The sequence below is a fragment of the Pan troglodytes genome, chromosome 4, assembly GCF_028858775.2.
Source record: "Pan troglodytes isolate AG18354 chromosome 4, NHGRI_mPanTro3-v2.0_pri, whole genome shotgun sequence".
Lineage (NCBI taxonomy): Eukaryota > Metazoa > Chordata > Mammalia > Primates > Hominidae > Pan > Pan troglodytes.
In genome coordinates, this window is record NC_072402.2 from 34,534,889 (window position 1) to 34,552,022 (window position 17,134).

At 33.7% G+C, this 17,134-nt stretch overlaps 1 protein-coding gene across 21 annotated transcripts in view; it reads left to right on the plus strand.

Annotated features, from left to right (window-relative positions):
• Positions 1–17,134, plus strand: part of SSBP2 (single stranded DNA binding protein 2) — a 324,235-nt gene that overhangs the window by 226,154 nt on the left and 80,947 nt on the right. For 15 of the 21 annotated variants that reach the window (XM_063810336.1, XM_054684231.2, XM_016953044.4 and 12 more), the window contains one exon: positions 5,583–5,672. The exons of the other annotated variants lie outside the window; for them this stretch is intronic. In XM_063810336.1, coding sequence (XP_063666406.1) covers positions 5,637–5,672 — 36 coding nt within the window. In that variant the 5' untranslated portion in view covers positions 5,583–5,636. The remainder of the gene's footprint in view (positions 1–5,582; positions 5,673–17,134) is intronic. 21 annotated transcript variants of the gene reach the window in all.

Consider the following 17,134-nt stretch of genomic DNA (forward strand, 5'->3'; position numbering starts at 1 on the left):
AATTGAAGAAAAGAGAAGTAGAAAATATGAAAAGATAATAATTCTTTCCAACATTGCCTTTGTCTAAGGCAGTTTTACTGCTTTACTGCTGTGTCTTTTAACTTTCAATAAGTAGATAAATACCATATTATATAAACTTCTTCAGAGCATTATTAAAAACAATTTGCCATCAATTCCTTTTGAAAATGTAGAATAATCCTGATGCTCAAGCTTGAAAAATACAATACATCAAAGGACATTCTAGACCCATCTCATTGAGAATAGAGATGTAAAACTCCTGCATAAAATATTACCAAATATAATTCAGTAGCCTATTAAATGCATCATGCATGATGATCAAGCATGACTTATCTCAGAAATACAATGAAGATTTAAGAAAACTATCAATATGTGATTACTTATATCATGCTTCCCAAAAGAAACACTAAATAATACTACTCAAAAAATGAAAAGGCAAAAAGCATATTTTCTTATTCCTGATTTCTTTGAAAATTGTTTTTTATAGTACTAGGCAAAGGATGATTTTTTAGTATGATAAATAATATGTCCTCAACCAATAGCCAAAATATTTTACTGTGCTTTACACTAAAGTTGCCAACATAAGATACCTACTATCATTATTTTAAGTGTTTCTCATAAAGTACCTACAGATGGCTTATGTCTTAGTTCATTCTGTGCTGCTATAACAGAATATCCGAGACTGGGTAGTTTATAAAGAACATAAATTTATTTCTTATAGTTCTGGAGGCAGGAAAGTCCAAGATTAAGGCACCAGCATCTGGGTCTGGTGAGGGCTTTCTTGCAGCATCCTCACATGGCAGACGGAAAGCTACAATAAACTCCTTCCATCAAGCAAGCCCTTTTATAAGGACGTGTAATACCATTCTCAAGGGAGGAACCCTCAAGACCTACTCACCTCCTAAAGGGCCCGCCTCTTAATACTATCACACTGGCAACACCTGAATTTTGGAGGGGACACATTCGTACCATAGCATCTTAAAAAGAGTACAGATGGCTAAATAAGGAAAATCTATAATCCCCTGCTCAGCCTCTTCCTACTCACCCTTCCCTTTAATCCCCTTTCCAGTTTCTAATAATCATAGCACTATTTTAATTTCTCTATTATTATCTTCATATACTTAAAATACTTTTCATACACATAAAATTATTTTTCCTATTTTACCAAATATAGACTGTCTTGATTCTTCACTGTATAATTAGGCAAACAGTTCTCTAGCATTCTTAGTAAATAAATTGTTAGTTATTCTGTATGTAGAATCTTGATAAATGCTAATTGTGTTTAGTAATAAATTGCATCCTAATTTTATTTTTAAACAAATTTGTATTTAATGCCTGTTGCTTTGAAACTTTCATACAGAGTATATACAAACTTTTTTTCCCTACCAGAGACCAACAGTGATAATAACTAAATTTAAAAATAAGAAGGTTTTTAACTTTTATTTCAAGTTTTTATTTAACAGGAGAAAAATATAAAATAGGAGTATATTTCTCTGTTCTTGAAATTCAGAAAATAGGGAATTAGAATAAAATATTTTTAAAAATCAGTCATGTAATAGCATTTCAGAGAAATGGGGAAATGGGAAATGATGAAATAAATAACATAAACATATTGACTCATGCTTTCTTAGAGGGTAGAATGATATAAGTTCAAAAAGTTCCAGAGAAGATCACCACACAAACTGAACAAAATGTAAGTACATAGAACATGAAGAAAGATATCGTGGTAACTCTATAAGTTCATTTTAATATTTCCTTGAGAAAACAAATAATTGTTCCATACTTTAATTGATTTGAGAACACCAAATTTAAAATATTGGATTTATAAAAAGTCAGTAAAATTATATTTGTATTTTGGGAAAATGAAAAAGAAATAAAAAATAAAGTTGTCACTCTCCAAAAAAAAAAAAAAACTTAAAATTTAGGACAGATGGCTAAGTAAATGCTTCAAGAGCAGTTAGAAAATACATTATCTGGCAGTGCATGATAAAAGCATGCAAATTGATCTGTTAGAAGAAACAAAACAACTTTTAATGATAATATTGTTATATCTGCACTGAAGTCTTATATATTCAGTTCAGTTGGAGGAAATATTGTAAACCCATATTATTTATATGTTTTTCTCTTTTAAGAGAGAGCTATAATGAAAACTCAACCCTAAATAGTCGTGGATATATTATATAGTAAAGGATTTTCTATGCTACTCCAATGGGAATTCACATAAATTCAGTGAAACTAATGCTTTCTAGTAGTTCTTAACTATAATTAAACTATTTGCTCTCCTTTTGTGATTTTGTCACAACATCATAGAGTAATAATACATGCTTTATGGTTCAGGCCCAACAACAACTTTATGTGGATCATGGATAAATTTGACTCATGAGTTTTGGAAGTTAGCTTGAGAGAAGTCTCAGAAATTTCAGCAACATAACCAAAGAAATGTGGTACTTCTCCCATCTAAATAAATTTCTAATTCCAAAAACTTCTTATTTACCTTACAGTTTCAAAGCTTGCATTATTTATTTGCTACTGTATATAAATTAGCAGGTTAGGCAGTTTGAGAAATATACTCTTTTACAATGCTGAGAGCACCATTTAGTGTACCTCTATAGCGTTTATTACCAGTATATGTTAATGATCAGCATAGGGTACCAAATGGTACCCTAAGCTGAGTCCGTGTAATACAGTAGAGAGGGAATTATCTTTTGCCAATAAATCGCAGCAGAGTGAATGGATAATTTAGCTAAAAAGTGTGGTCCACAAAGTGAAGTTTGGGCTGAAATGCTGTGGACTAGTGCTTTATACTGGGTATACGGGATAATTACCAGCATTCAGCACACTTCACTTTGTGTCTTTAGGTCAAGGCTAGAAGTTACTATCACATCAGATAACTCATGCTGGATACAGTGAATCATCTAGCTATAAAAATCTTTATTTTCAAGACACTTCTCTTGTTGTGCCTAAAGTATGAATATTAAGAAAGAGGAACTTCCACAAAATTATTGTGCCACTTTGAAGGAATAGGTACAAACTGTAAAAATGTGGTACATCTTGAAATGTAGGAAGGGAAATCAGTTAGTAGTCACTGTAACTGGATTCATTCATTTGTTTGATTTGTTGATTGCTTGACTATCCTATTTAAAATTACAATCCTTGCCTATTTTACTGGGAATTCTCTATTCCCCATCCTTTTTTCTTCTTAGATCATGGATAAATATATTTTGTTTGTTTTACTCATTGTCTTTCTTCCCTCAGTAGAATGCTGGCTTTATGAGGGCAAAGATTTTTTTTCCTGTTATGTTAACTACTATATTACAAAACTTAAAAATCCTTGACTATATGTAAGAAGAGAGAATAAATTCAGTATTCTTATTGAATTTATTAAATAAATTTAAAGGATAAGATGAAAATTCAGAAGCCATTTTAAAGGTTTAACTTGCTTAAATCTTCATCAAATGATTTATTTTGTTTTCCTTTTATGTAATAGCAAGAAAAAAAACCCAGGAAACATATATAATTAAGAACTTTGAAGAAAACCCTACCAACCTAGCATATGATATACCTTTAAACAATGTAGCCTGCCAAAAAAGAAAAAAAAAATAAGCAATTAGTCAAATATTTAACTGTGAATTTTACATGTTTCTTTACCAGCATCCTTACCTGTTGAATTTTAGTTCAGCCACAAATGAATACAAATGCCTATTCCTTTGAATAGAGAAAAAAACATATTTTATATACTTCTTAGGCAACTGGAATTGAGGGAGAAATTATATCTCTGAACTACACTAAAAAGTTTTAGTAATTCAGTAAATTCTGTTTTGTCACTTTGTACATATGCTCAGTGTTACAGTATACATTTGAAAGTACAGGTGAGTGTGATTTCCAAATTTGTCTTTTTTAATATGTCTTTTTATTGTTATACAATTTTCTATTCTGCAGTTAATTAGAACAATAGTGATAGGCTATGTCTAGCTTTTCATACTAAGAGCAACTTCTACATGACAGTAATTTCAGCCATAAAGATATAGATCAAATCTTTCTTCCTAGATCTGGATGTAATCATATTTATTTAAACTAAAAGAGGTTGTGTTTGATGATATTTTTTCTTCTTACTGTAACATTGTTAAAATTTTATGCAAGTTTAGTTAAAACGAAAAAAAGCAATTTGCTTCTCTTTTTTTAAAACATGAATGTTGCTATATAAAGCTCAATAGAGCAATAACTGACAAATGGTAGGTATTCCATTAATGTGCACTAATGGAAATTGCATGGGTTTTCTTAGAATAATAGATCCATGTTTCATCTTAAAATCTAAGAAATACTATTTCTTCTTTTATATTCATATGCCTTATCAGAAGTTTAAAATTTTGACATTCATAGGTAAGCAACATTTCAGATAATCACATTTAAATCTAGACTTCCTCAGGAAATACTAAAATCATTGGCCTTAATTATTAACAACTGTCAGTACTATAAAATAAACATATTTAGTTTTTTTTAACAATTTATATACTGGGAAATGTGTGCTACAAACATACTGAGATTTTACATCTTATAATGGAATATTAACGCATGAATGAATACACTGAAATATAGGTGAAGATAGCGCAACAGATACACTAGTTACAAGAGTTGCTTTGATTTCTCATCATAGCAGAACTGTTCAATTCAAACTGATCTATCTTCAGCATATTTCTGATCCCTTCTTGACTGTTTTTAGTGTTTGTAATATGTCTAATCAGGTTGAGGGATGAAATCTATGATTGTAGAACAGTTGTATGTATAACTGCCCTATGTAAGTATTAAATCTATAATGTTGATTTTATTACAAAGAGTCCAACCCAAAGTTTTTCATACTCCTATTTTATAAAATACCAGGATTCCATGAAATAATTTGCAAGTGAAGTAGACTTTGAATTTTTCAGTTTGTTTTTTTTTTTCATAATTTGTATGAGACTATTCTCTCCAAATCTAATTTATTTCTCCTATTCAATCCCTTATTTACTTTTTTGTCCTCACCACCCTATATACTTTGGCTACCAGTTACAGTATATCAGAAAGTGAATAATGTGAGTGTTGCCACCTATAGGCAGGAAATTTAATTATACTTGTTTATGACATAAAAGCATAATCTTAAAAAAAAAGCGAGAATTATTTTTGTCAACTCCTACAATCCACCCCACCATCTTCAAACTTTTTACCTATTTATTCACCTGTTTGTTTTTGATGTTGCCATTTCAGATGCCTGTGCCTTAAAATAAAGCATTTACTAAAACTTTTATTATTTTGTCATAGTACTATTTGCATTTACTATATCATCAAAATATACCACATTATTTAAGTTTTTGACTTCACAAAGTTTAAAGAGATTTGTTAAAACCAACTAATTTAACCAGTCATATACTAAACTGTTGTATCTCAGTTTACTTCTAGGATGGGGAAAATTACCAGTATTTGTTCCCAGGCATGAAAGAGCATCCCGTCCTGCAATCTATTATCAGTACTCTTTGGTTTTGTGCCTTCTCTGTAATGATATAGGTTTGTTTCTCCTTTATTCTTTGCAGAGTGCTGCAGCAGCTCCCAGTCCAGTGCTAGGAAACATTCCCCCAGGAGATGGCATGCCAGTAGGTCCTGTACCACCAGGGTTCTTTCAGGTACTCAGAGAAACTCTGACTAGGAATGTTAAGGCATAGGAACTCCTGTTTGATTTTATTAAAGATACGAAGGAAGATAAGGCTATTTTAATTTTTAAGGTAAACAATAATGTGTAGCCAACTCTTGATTATTCAGACGGGTTATCTATTATATCCCTTTCTTCTTATGTTTTATTTGTTATTAAATTATGTATTTATTTACTTAGTCATTTTGTTGCTCAATTAAGAAAGAAAAGGAATTGAGAAATACAAATTAGCCCATTAAATTAACTGTGGTAAATATTTTGTGGGAGAACAGACTAAATATGAGGTTCTGGAAAGAGATGGATATTAACTATACAAGCATAGACAAGATGATTAAGATTTGGCTGTAATTTCAAAATATAACTAAATTATAATTTATTAATTTATCAAGAATTACAGGCTATATCAAAATATGTTTGAGAATTATCTTTGGGGCTTTTAAGCTGGAATTTTTATTAATATTATATAACATTTTAAGATCAGATTTCAAATACATGTGAGTATTCTTAAATTTCAACAAGACCACTTATTTTAGCAATGATGATAACAATTTTACAATGATAATACAGTATTTAACTTATTAAAATTTCACAGCATCCGCTTCTTAAATCTGACAGTTTTCTAACTCAAACCAACATAAATTCCGAAATTCATTTTTAAATTAATTATAGTTAATTTTATAATACCCTTTAAGAAAATTAAGAACTTAGGAGCTAAGAACTAGAGTCGAAAGGCATTACAGGACCTAAGGTAATATGCTGTATTGTTAATGAATTACATTAGGTACTTATAAACTAATTTGTCACTTCCATTTTGTATTTTCAGAGTTCTTCATAATCATTTGTTAGCTAATTCAAATTCACACCATCATTGCAGGGTCATCAATGTACTTATAAATGTGAAAATAAAGAAATAAAATTATAAATAATTTTCTAAACTGTATCAATTGAATAAAAGGTCTTAATTAAAGCAGAGATCCAACTCTAGTCCTTTAGGACATGCTTATTTGTTCAGCTACTCTGTATTAATACCCAAGTAGTCTAGAAAAGTCTTCTTAGAGTCACATTCTGTCGTGGGGGCCCTATCTTATAATCTAGGAATAGACTGTAACTCTTGATTGTTAATTAAGCCACCAGCATTTAAGATATTGAAAATAAAAGCTTACACTTAACAACTGCTAACTACATGCCATGCTTCATTCTAAATGCTTTACATATATAAACTCTAATCCTCACAATATCCCTAGATGTAAAATATGTATTATTATCTTTCCCACTGTACAGATAGAGAAACCAAGGCATTGGTAGCTAAGTGATTTGCACAAAGTCAGAAAGTTACAGGGCTTGAATTCAAATCAAAGTAGTCTGGACTTCTGCCACTGAATTTATCTTTTAAGCCTCGTAGTTGATTGTTATTCATGAAATATTTCCAGTTCATTTTATTTTTTCCTCATTCCCTTCTTTCTCTTGCCAAAGATGGGTAGGAGTTAACAGAGTAAATCAGAAAAATATATATTTGAGAGTTACTGAAAGTCTCTAAGAGGCACTTTTAAAAGAGGGAGCAGGTTGGGGAGGAAGCCAGATTCTTTCATTCTAGGGTTAAGCCAAGATGTATAAATCCATACATTTTTCATTTCCACATTTTGTAGAATGAACTGTTCTCCGTTTGCCTATCTTTTATCTCAAAGTCTCGGTAAGAGTAATTGAAACCGTTAGCTTTTAGTTTTTCCAGTGTGATAAATATTTGAGTACTACTATATGCCAGGCACTGTAGTAGGCATCTAAAAACTAGCAGGTGTAGTGTGTACCTTCCTGAAGCTTATTGTATAGCCCGTGAGGCATTATTAAAAATAAATAACTATAATACAGTGAAATATGTGTTATAACAGAGTAAAGTTTAAAGTTCTGTGATGACCTGGATGAGAGAGCCATTAAATCTGCCTGAGCTGGAGATAAGAGTAGATTGGAAAACATTGTCCACCAAAATAAGCGGAGGAATTACATTTCAGAAAGTCAGAATAGTATAAACAAAAGTGTGACTGCATCAAAATGATCTGTGCAGAGGTGTTCAGAGTAATACATACAGAAGGTAGCGGGGAGGGTAGGCAGGAGTTCCAAGACATAAAATTGAAAAGATATGCTATAGCATGGCACATGTTAAGAACCTGAGTATTCAGTAGGAGCCATCAGAGATCTTTAGGAAGGGCAATGACCTGAATTCATACTAAACGGTGGATTCAGGCTCTGGTAGGCACCTGTGAGAGAGTTGTATACAAAATCCCTGCCCTCAAGAAGCCCTACAATGTGATGAATGAGAGAAGAGGCCATTACAGCATAGAAAGAAAATGGCTGTAGTGTGCTCTTAGAGCAAATCAGAAGGCCACCAAACCGAATCTTGGGAGATGCATAGTTAGGAAAGTATTGTCAAAATAGTAAATGAAATCCAATTTGGCATTTAAGGATGAGTTATGACTTAGGCAAAGGAAGAGAGGGGAAGAAATTTCTAGGAAGAGGGAAAATAATTTACAGAGATCCAGAGGGAAAGGGAGAGAGAGAGACCAAGAAAAACTGGAGCTTTATTAGCTAAAGGGAGAGTAGCTGGTGATGAAGCTTGAGAGGGACTGCAGGGGCCTTGTAGGTTAGTAGAGTTTGAACTTGATCCTAAAGGCAGTACTAAACTACTGGAGGATTTTAAGCAGGAGACAGACATGTTCATATTTGCATTTTTAGAAAAATCACTCCAGCTCCATTGTGTAGTCAGAATTGCAGAGGAACAAGTCTGAAGATAGGGAGAGAATTTAGGAGTCTTTTACAGTACTCCAAGTGAATTTTTTTTTTTTTTTTTTTGAGATGGAGTTTCGCTGTTGTTGCCCAGGCTGAGTGCAGTGGCGTGATCTCGGCTCACCGCAACCTCCGCCTTCTGGGTTCAAGCGAGTCTCCTGCCACAGCCTCCTGAGTAGCTGGGATTACAGGCATGCGCCACCACGCCCGGCTAATTTTTGTATTTTTAGTAGAGACGGGGTTTCTCCCTGTTGGTCAGACTGGTCTTGAACTCCTGACCTCATTATCTGCCCGCCTTGGCCTCCCAAAGTGCTGGGATTACAAGCGTGAGCCACTGTGCCCAGCCTACTCCAAGTAAAATTTAATGGTGGCCTTAACTAAGATAGTGGGATGGTAAGTATGGGGAGATAAGAAGTAGATTTGAGAGACAGAAATAAATGCAGGATATTGCAAAATAAGGGAATTCAAGGATAATAATTCTAGTTTCTGGCTCTAATCTGGGCAGATGTAGGTACCATTTTCTAAGCTAGAGAACACAAAATGGGGAATAGGTTTGAGGTGGGACAGATGAGGTTCCCATGAGTCCTCCAATTAGACATATCTGTTAAGCTGATAGACCTGTCCTAGGTTTGAGGTCTAGGACAGTAATCTAAACTAGAGATAGAAATTGCAGGGCCATATCATATTAAGGGTACTTGAATCCACAGGGGTAGATGAATTGTCCAGGGAGAAAGTACAGAATGGGAGGGTAAGAGAATATACAACTGAACTACAAAAAACACTAATATTTAAAAGATGAACAAAAGAAGAACCCATTACAGATGCAGTGTTAGTAGGTTGGCTATGATAGCAGCTCAAGGAAGAGACTTTCTGAACTGATTCAAGATCAGTGGCAGTAGAATTAGAAAGGAATAAACAGTTCATAGTTATCTTTGATAGGCCTTAATTAACCAAAGTTAAGGTAGAAGAGAAAGAGAAGAATCAAGGATGATTCTGAGATTTCTACTTTGGGTCTCTGGATAAGTTTAGTGTCTTTATCTGAGTAATGTAAGACAGGAGATTGAAAAACTTTCAGATATATTTGAATTTGATACACAAGTGATTTCTGTTTATCTAGGCAGACTATTTCAACTAATCCCAAGTACTTTTTTCCTCTATTCAACATTTAAATATGTCTCCCTATAAATGACTCCCTAAAATATTAAAAAACTCAAAGTACCAAAAATTTAAAAAAGACATATTATATTATTATCTTTTGGTACATATAATGATGTGATCAAATGACTCAAGTGTGTCCTAAATATCAGCATTGGTTTCCTGCAGTTACTGAACTAGTGTGATTCTGGTCATAATGTCAAAATACATATAGTTAATGAGGAGTAGCTGCCTTCCATGGGTAGAAATAGCAGCAGACAATCATAATTCAAGTTCACACCCCAGTTTCTAATCTAGTTCCAAAGAGATGTTGACCTTCAAGAATGATCCAAATCTGGGGAACCTGTGTTGGAGTATCAGTTCACAGTTCATAAACTCTAATACCCAAGATCAGGCACAATCCTGATTGTTAGTTCAGTACAAGGCAAGGAGGAATGGAAGCAACTGGAAAAGAGCTGATGTGGCTCCTTAAAGTAACAAGGCCCAGAAGGCTGGCTAGGATAAAGACTCAGATTCTCCAAAAAGCCAGACTTGGATATTAGGGAATTCCTGGTTCAAAAGAGACTTAGTCAAAAGGGTGCTAAATAGTTCTTCCAGCCTCTCCTGGTTGCAACTACTAAATTCTGAAGGGTGGTTACCTCCTATTGCCTTTGACTTTTAGATAATGATAATATTTTAAACTTATATTCTTAGTAAATGCAAAGCTTATTTGGAGATAGCTTGAATGGACTAGACCGAAAAAGAATTTAGCCTATTAGAATTAGTGAATAAGTAAAAGTAAAGAAGAATAATTTATAATTAGCAAATGAAGTCCCCGCCTAAGTATTTCTGAGCTCTACTTACTTTGTGATCATACTGTAAAAAATACATTGAAACATTTCTCCTAAATAGACAAACATACTCCTTTTTTTCCTGTTTATGTTACAGAACAAGCTCCCTCTTCCATGATAAGTATAGACTTAAATTCATTACCAAGTAGAATGATCACAAACTGAACTTGTGAATACATAACAACTACATTTGAAAAATAGCAATGAATTAAAGTCTAAAATAAATAATTATGATATAACTTCGTACACTTAATAAATCCATTCTGGAAGGCAGTCTTTAGTGTCTTTCTATTTGTGACATTGTTCATACTTAAACTTTGATGTTTTTATTGAAATGAGAGAGCCTCTGTTGCTGAGCAGGAAACCAATTAAGTAAAATCAGTAAGACTAGTCGGACATGCAAAAGGAGGTATAAATTTAATAAAATAAAGCCATTTAAAGTATGACATGTAGTTATTTACTTGGAGTCTGTTTTCAAATGAGTAATTTGTATAAGAAACCCTATAAGTCCTCAGAGTGACACCATGGAACTGATGAATGACTTTAGAGCAGCTTTGTTAAATTGGGAAGTCTTGCTGCTTGGGATCCAGAGGGAAGAGAGTAGACATGGCCATTGATCTAACTAAAAGTTTGGCAGTTTTTGTAGAATAAAGTACAGTATCTTGGTATGGTGTGAATACACATCCATTGTAGGTACCCAGAACTGAGTTTTACTCTTTTATATCTCTGTCTTATTCAAAGATTTCATTGTATGCTAAGAAATTTGAGTTATGTATTAAAAGCATCGATATGCTATTTATTCATTCTTGTGGCATTCATACAAAAGGACAGGCAAAGGACTTTGATTCCTGCAATATAAATAGGCAGCAGCATTCCTTAGACCAAGTGGATTTTCTTCTCACTTATGTATAATGATCAAAATAATTTACTACTAATAAAATGCACTAAATAACACAAAAGTACTAATTCTTTTGTTTAAAAAATTAGATTATTAACTCTGTTACCTTGTAAAGTTCTGTAATTTTATGGATGAGTAAGTAACAAGGAAGCTTCTCTTGTGAATTTCTATAACTTATAGAACATTAATGCAATGGACGTTTCTTATTTTAACCAAAAAAAAATCGAGAAGGGTAAAAATGTTTTTTCCTACTTTATGTTCTTTACCACAAGAAAGCTTTTAAGAAGGAAACTATAACTTCCTTATCACTCTAATAACCAAATACATTCATATCCTTTATATAAAAACACAACGTAATCTTTTAATAGGTGCTAATGTGGATAATATCTTTGATTCTGTAACTAATCTGGGATATACCTGTTAATATCTAATTTTGAACTCTATATAGACCTTTGTTTTCTTTTATCATGTATTTTGATTTTTATCTTGATATATTTACTATATTTTAGTCACTAGATCTTTAGTTTTATTAGATGAAACTGTTGAAAACTGATAATATGTTGATGTTGGGTTGTAAATTTAAGACTTTGACGTGGATAAGATTATAAATACATGTTAATGATAAAGGATACCAAGTAATTTAGTTTCAGACCAAGGTGATCATTCATATTTTAAAATCTAAGTAGAATGAAACTCTGATATAGTAGAAAATATGTGACAGCAGGTTTTAAGTCACATTTGGTTTGCAGGCCTAAGATTGGTAGTGGTAAAGCTGCCTTGCCATCTAGTGGTAGTTTGCAGATGGCTCCACTTGTTCAGGGCCTTTTTCCAGACTTTCTATTTTTAGCAAGGCTGTACTGTAGCAAGCTGACCTAATGCTTTGACATAGTAATAACGCAATAAGAAAAAAAAAATAGTAAGAAATTTCCTCTTTTCTCCATGGTGGTGTTATTGACTAAGGAAGGCTCAATATAAACAACATTCATAAAGCAACAAGGTCAAAAAGCTCAAAGTGTATAATATTTTTGATATTTTAAAAGAAAAAATCAAAAATGAGAAAAATAATTATTTAATATGACACTCAAAACTAAAAAAGAAAACCAATAATATATGGTTTTATAAGTCCTGGTTAAATGTTTTTAGGAGATAGATGTTTATTTCTGGAAATAAATTCTGCATTTTGAAGATACCTTAGTATCTATATTCATCTACTCTGCTATTCCTATTCAGACTTCCTAAATCCAGCCATTTATATACATATAGTTAAATAATCTACATGCCCTCTCAATTTCCTTCTGTTATTAGTCTTGGCATTACCTTCACTTCCAGTGGTTTGCCTTTCCTCTTATCTTTCTTGACTATGGTTGTTTCAGAAATTAGTCTCAGAAAGTACTCTAAGCCAGGAGAAACTCCCTTTCCCTCTCAGGAAGTTATAAATACCATCTTAGATCTTAGATAAATGAACCAAAAGATTACTTGTTATATCCTTCTTAGTTTGAATGAGTAGGGTACTGAAACTCTGAAGTAGAGTTAATTTATTAGACTAGAATATCTAACAGCATTAATATATATAGTTTAAAAAAATTCAGACGTTAGAAATAGTATTTCTCAGAATTAAATACACCTAGGATTTAGATAGTGGAGGTGAGGAAGTTGGCTTATTTATCAAACCTCAAGAAATAAAAATTAATTTTCTTAAAAATATAATTTTGTATCTTTAAAGAACAGAGATTCTAAATGTTGAAAATAGAGAAACAAAGGTGCCTAACAGCTGCTGGCTTTGATAATGCTGTCCTGCAGTTGTGGTAATAGTTTTTCTGGCCTCAACTGTTAGAACAAATTAAAACTGCTCAGCTTGAATAACTAAGTAAGCTTTTTAAAAAATTGCAATTCAGGCAACTAAAGACCCTACAGCAGTAACTGGATGGACAGAGAGCAAAGAAGGGAGTGTCAGGTATTCAGAGTCTTTACTTGGGTTTTCCAGTTACAATCAAATGAAACACTTTCCTATTAGAAATCCAATTTTTTGTTGTTTATTTGTTAGCCAAACTGAGTATTTAGGAGAAATTTAGGCTGGTCATTCTAGACCAGTATTTGGTTTTCCTTTCACTTTTCATGCTACTCCTGCAAGCCAAAGATGTCCAACACATTTAGTATGAAACAATAAAGCATCATAGTTTAAAATCACATCTGAGATAAGAGTTTAGCTATTGTTCAGATCATTTGAAATTATAGTTTTTCTTTTGAAAATATTATTGAAAATTCTTCCGAGTGCTGTAGTTTTTATTGACATTTCTTGATAAAAAAAAATTTATATAGAGAGGAAATTGTAAATATGCAAAGGCTATTTATAACACAATTTAATTTAGTTTTTATTTTAGTATTGGTTACAGAAACAAAAATGCTCCACATTCTTTGGGGAATTAAAGATAAGGAACAGGCATTTAAATATACTATTAATTACATATTTAGGGGGAATAGATTTGTCTTAAGCATATATTAGAAAGACTTTAGCTTTTTAAAAGAATAACTTATTACTAGGTAGCGTTCAGGAACAATTTGTCTTATGTTCTATATCAGGGGTCAACAAAATTTTCCTGTGAAAGGCCAGATGGAAAATATTTTAGGCTTTGCAGGTCACACAGTCTCTCACAGCCACTCAACTGGGTTGTAGCATAAAAGCAACCATAGACATTATGTAAATTAAAGAGCATGGCTGTGTTTCAGTAAAACTTCACTTATAAAAAAAAAAAACAGGTGATGGGCAGCATTTGGCCTGTGAGCCATAATTTGCCTACTTCTGTTCTACATGAATGTGATAAAAGGTAGCCTATGAGAGATCCAAAGGGTAAGGACCAGCGTTTCTCTAAGGGGGTTCTGTGGAATACTAATACGAGAGTCCTGGGAGCCACCCAACTCTTAGGGGACTAGAATTCTTGGGGATAGGGAGTATGGGGCTACAAATCCTTTAGTTTTTGTTATGGTTTTGTTGTTTGTTTTGTTTTTAACAGATAAGTCTTACAAACTAAAATTTGAGGATCACTAGCTAAGATTGTCAATGATATTTAGCAACAAATATTGCCCCCCTGCCATTCATACCAGAGTCACTACAGTGAACAAGATAAATAGAAATTCTTGTCTTCACAGAACTTAGTCTACTAAGGGAAACTGAGCAAAATAAATAACTATTTTAAAATATGTGATATGTTAGTTGTGATAAGGGCTAGGGAGAAAAATGAAACAGAAAAGAAAACTAGGCAGCATTGCAAAAGTTTTGGATAGGGTGGCCAGAAAAGGGCTCATCAAAAAGATGTATTTGAGTAAAGACCTGAAGGAAGAGAGGGAACAAACCATGTAATATCTGGGGGAAAAGTGCTCTAGGTTAAGGGACAAACAAGTGCAAAGGCCTCCAGTTCAAAGCATGACTGTTTAGGGACAGTAAGATAGTCTGGCTAGATAAAGTAGAGCATCAGCTGGGGAGAATTGTGAGATAGGAAGTCATAGATAACAGAAATCCAAGTCAAGTAGAACCTTGTAGGTTATTGTAGGGACTTTGGATTTTCCTCTGAGTGGAGGGTTTTAACAGCATCATTCTGGCTGCACATAGAGATTAGTCTGTTAAAAGAAAATGTGGAAACAAGGAGAGCAGTTTGCATGTCATTGCAAAATTTTGACAAGAGATTATTATACCACCAAGGAGGTAGCAGTGGTGAGAAGTAATTAGATTATATATTTAGATACTAGAGCCAACAGATTTGTTTTTTCTTTTATTTTAGATTCAGGGGTACACGTGCTGGTTTGTTATATAAGCAAACTCGTGTCATGGGGGTTTGTTGTACAGATTTTTGTTACCCAGGTTCTAAGCCTGATACCCAATATTTATTTTTTTCTGATCTTTTTCCTCCTCCCACCTTCCACCCTCAAGTAGGCCCCAGTATCTGTTCTTCCCTCTTTGGGTCCATGAGTTCTCATCATTTAGCTCCCATTTATAAGGGAGAATATGTGATATTTGTTTTTCTGTTTCTGCATTAGTTTGCTAAGGATAATGGCCTCCAGCTCCATCCATGTTCCTGCAAAAGACATGATCTCATTCTTTCTTTTTAATGGCTGCATAGTATTTCATGGTATATATGTACCACATTTTCTTTATCCAATCTGTCATTAATGGGCATTTAGGTTAATTCCATGTTTTTGCTATTGTGAATAGTACTGCTATGAACATGCAAGTACATGTGTCTTTATGGTAGAATAGTTTATATTCCTTTGGGTATGTACCCAGTAACAGGATTGCTAGTTGAATAGTAGTTCTGTTTTTAGCTGTTTGAGGAATTGCCTTAGTGCTTTCCACAATGATTGCACTAATTTGCACTCCCACCAACAGGGTGTAAGTGTTCCTTTTTCTCTGCAACCTTGCCAGCATCTGTTTTTTGTTTTGTTTTGTTTTGTTTTTTGAGATGGAGTCTCGCTCTGTCACCCAGGCTGGAGTGCAGTGGCGTGATCTCAGCTCATTGCAACCTCCCCCTCCCAGGTTCAAGCTATTCTCCTGCCTCAGCCTCCCGAGTAGCTGGGATTACAGGCATGCACCACCACACCCGGCTAATTTTTTGTATTTTTAGTAGAGATGGGGTTTCACTGTGTCGGCCAGGTTGGTCTTGATCTCCTGACCTCATGATCCACCTGCCTCAGTCTCCAAAAGTGCTGGAATTACAGGTATGAGCCACCACGCCCAGCTGCATCTGTTATTTTTTGACATTTTTATAATAGCCATTCTGACTGGTGTGAGATGGTATCTCATTGTGGTTTTGACTTGCATTTCTCTAATGATCAGTGATGAGCTTTTTTTTCATATGCTTGCTGGCCACATGTATGTCTTCTGAAAAGTGCCTATGTCCTTTGCCCACTTTTTAATGGGGTTGTTTGTTTTTCATTGTAATCTTGTATAAGTGCCTTATATTAATAGATGCTGGTGGATATTAGACCTTTGTCAGATGCATAGTTTGCAAATATTTTCTCCCATTCTATAGGTTGTCTGTTTACTCTTTTGATAGTTTCTTCTGCTGTGCAGAAGCTCTTACGTTTAATTAGATGCCATTTGTCAATTTTGATCCAACAGATTTTGATGATAGTTTGGATATGTGTTGGCAAGATAAAAAGACAAGTCAAGGATGAATGCAAGGCTTTTGTCCTGTGCAGCTGGAAGAATGGAGTTGATGTTTACTGATGTGTATAAAACTTCAAGAGGAGGTGTGAGATGGAATTATCAGCTTAATTGTGAACTTGTTAAGATTGAGATGGCTGTTAGACATGCAAGAGGTTTTGAGTAGGGAACAAGATGTGAGAGGCTGGACTTTTATGTTTGAGGCTTGAGCTAGAGAGATAACTCTGAGAGTCACTAGCATATGGATTGGAATATATTTGAAGCTATGAGCCTGGATGACATCAACAAGATAGTGAGCATAGATGGAAACAAGAAGCTGTGCAATGATGGATCCCAGGACACTCTAACATTAAGAAATTAGGAAAATGAAGAGGAACCAGCCAAAAAGAGCAGCCCTTGAGACAGAAAGATAACCAGGCAAGGAAGTATGCTGGAAGCCAAATGAGGAAAATGCTTTGAGGAGGAGAAGAATGATCACCTGTGTCCAATACTGCTGATAGGTCAAATTAGTCAATGGCTGACAGTTGACCATTGGATTTAACAACAAGGAAGTCATTAGTGGCCTTGTTCAATGTGGTCCTGGGGGTGAAAGCCTCATAAAAGTGGATCTAGGTTAA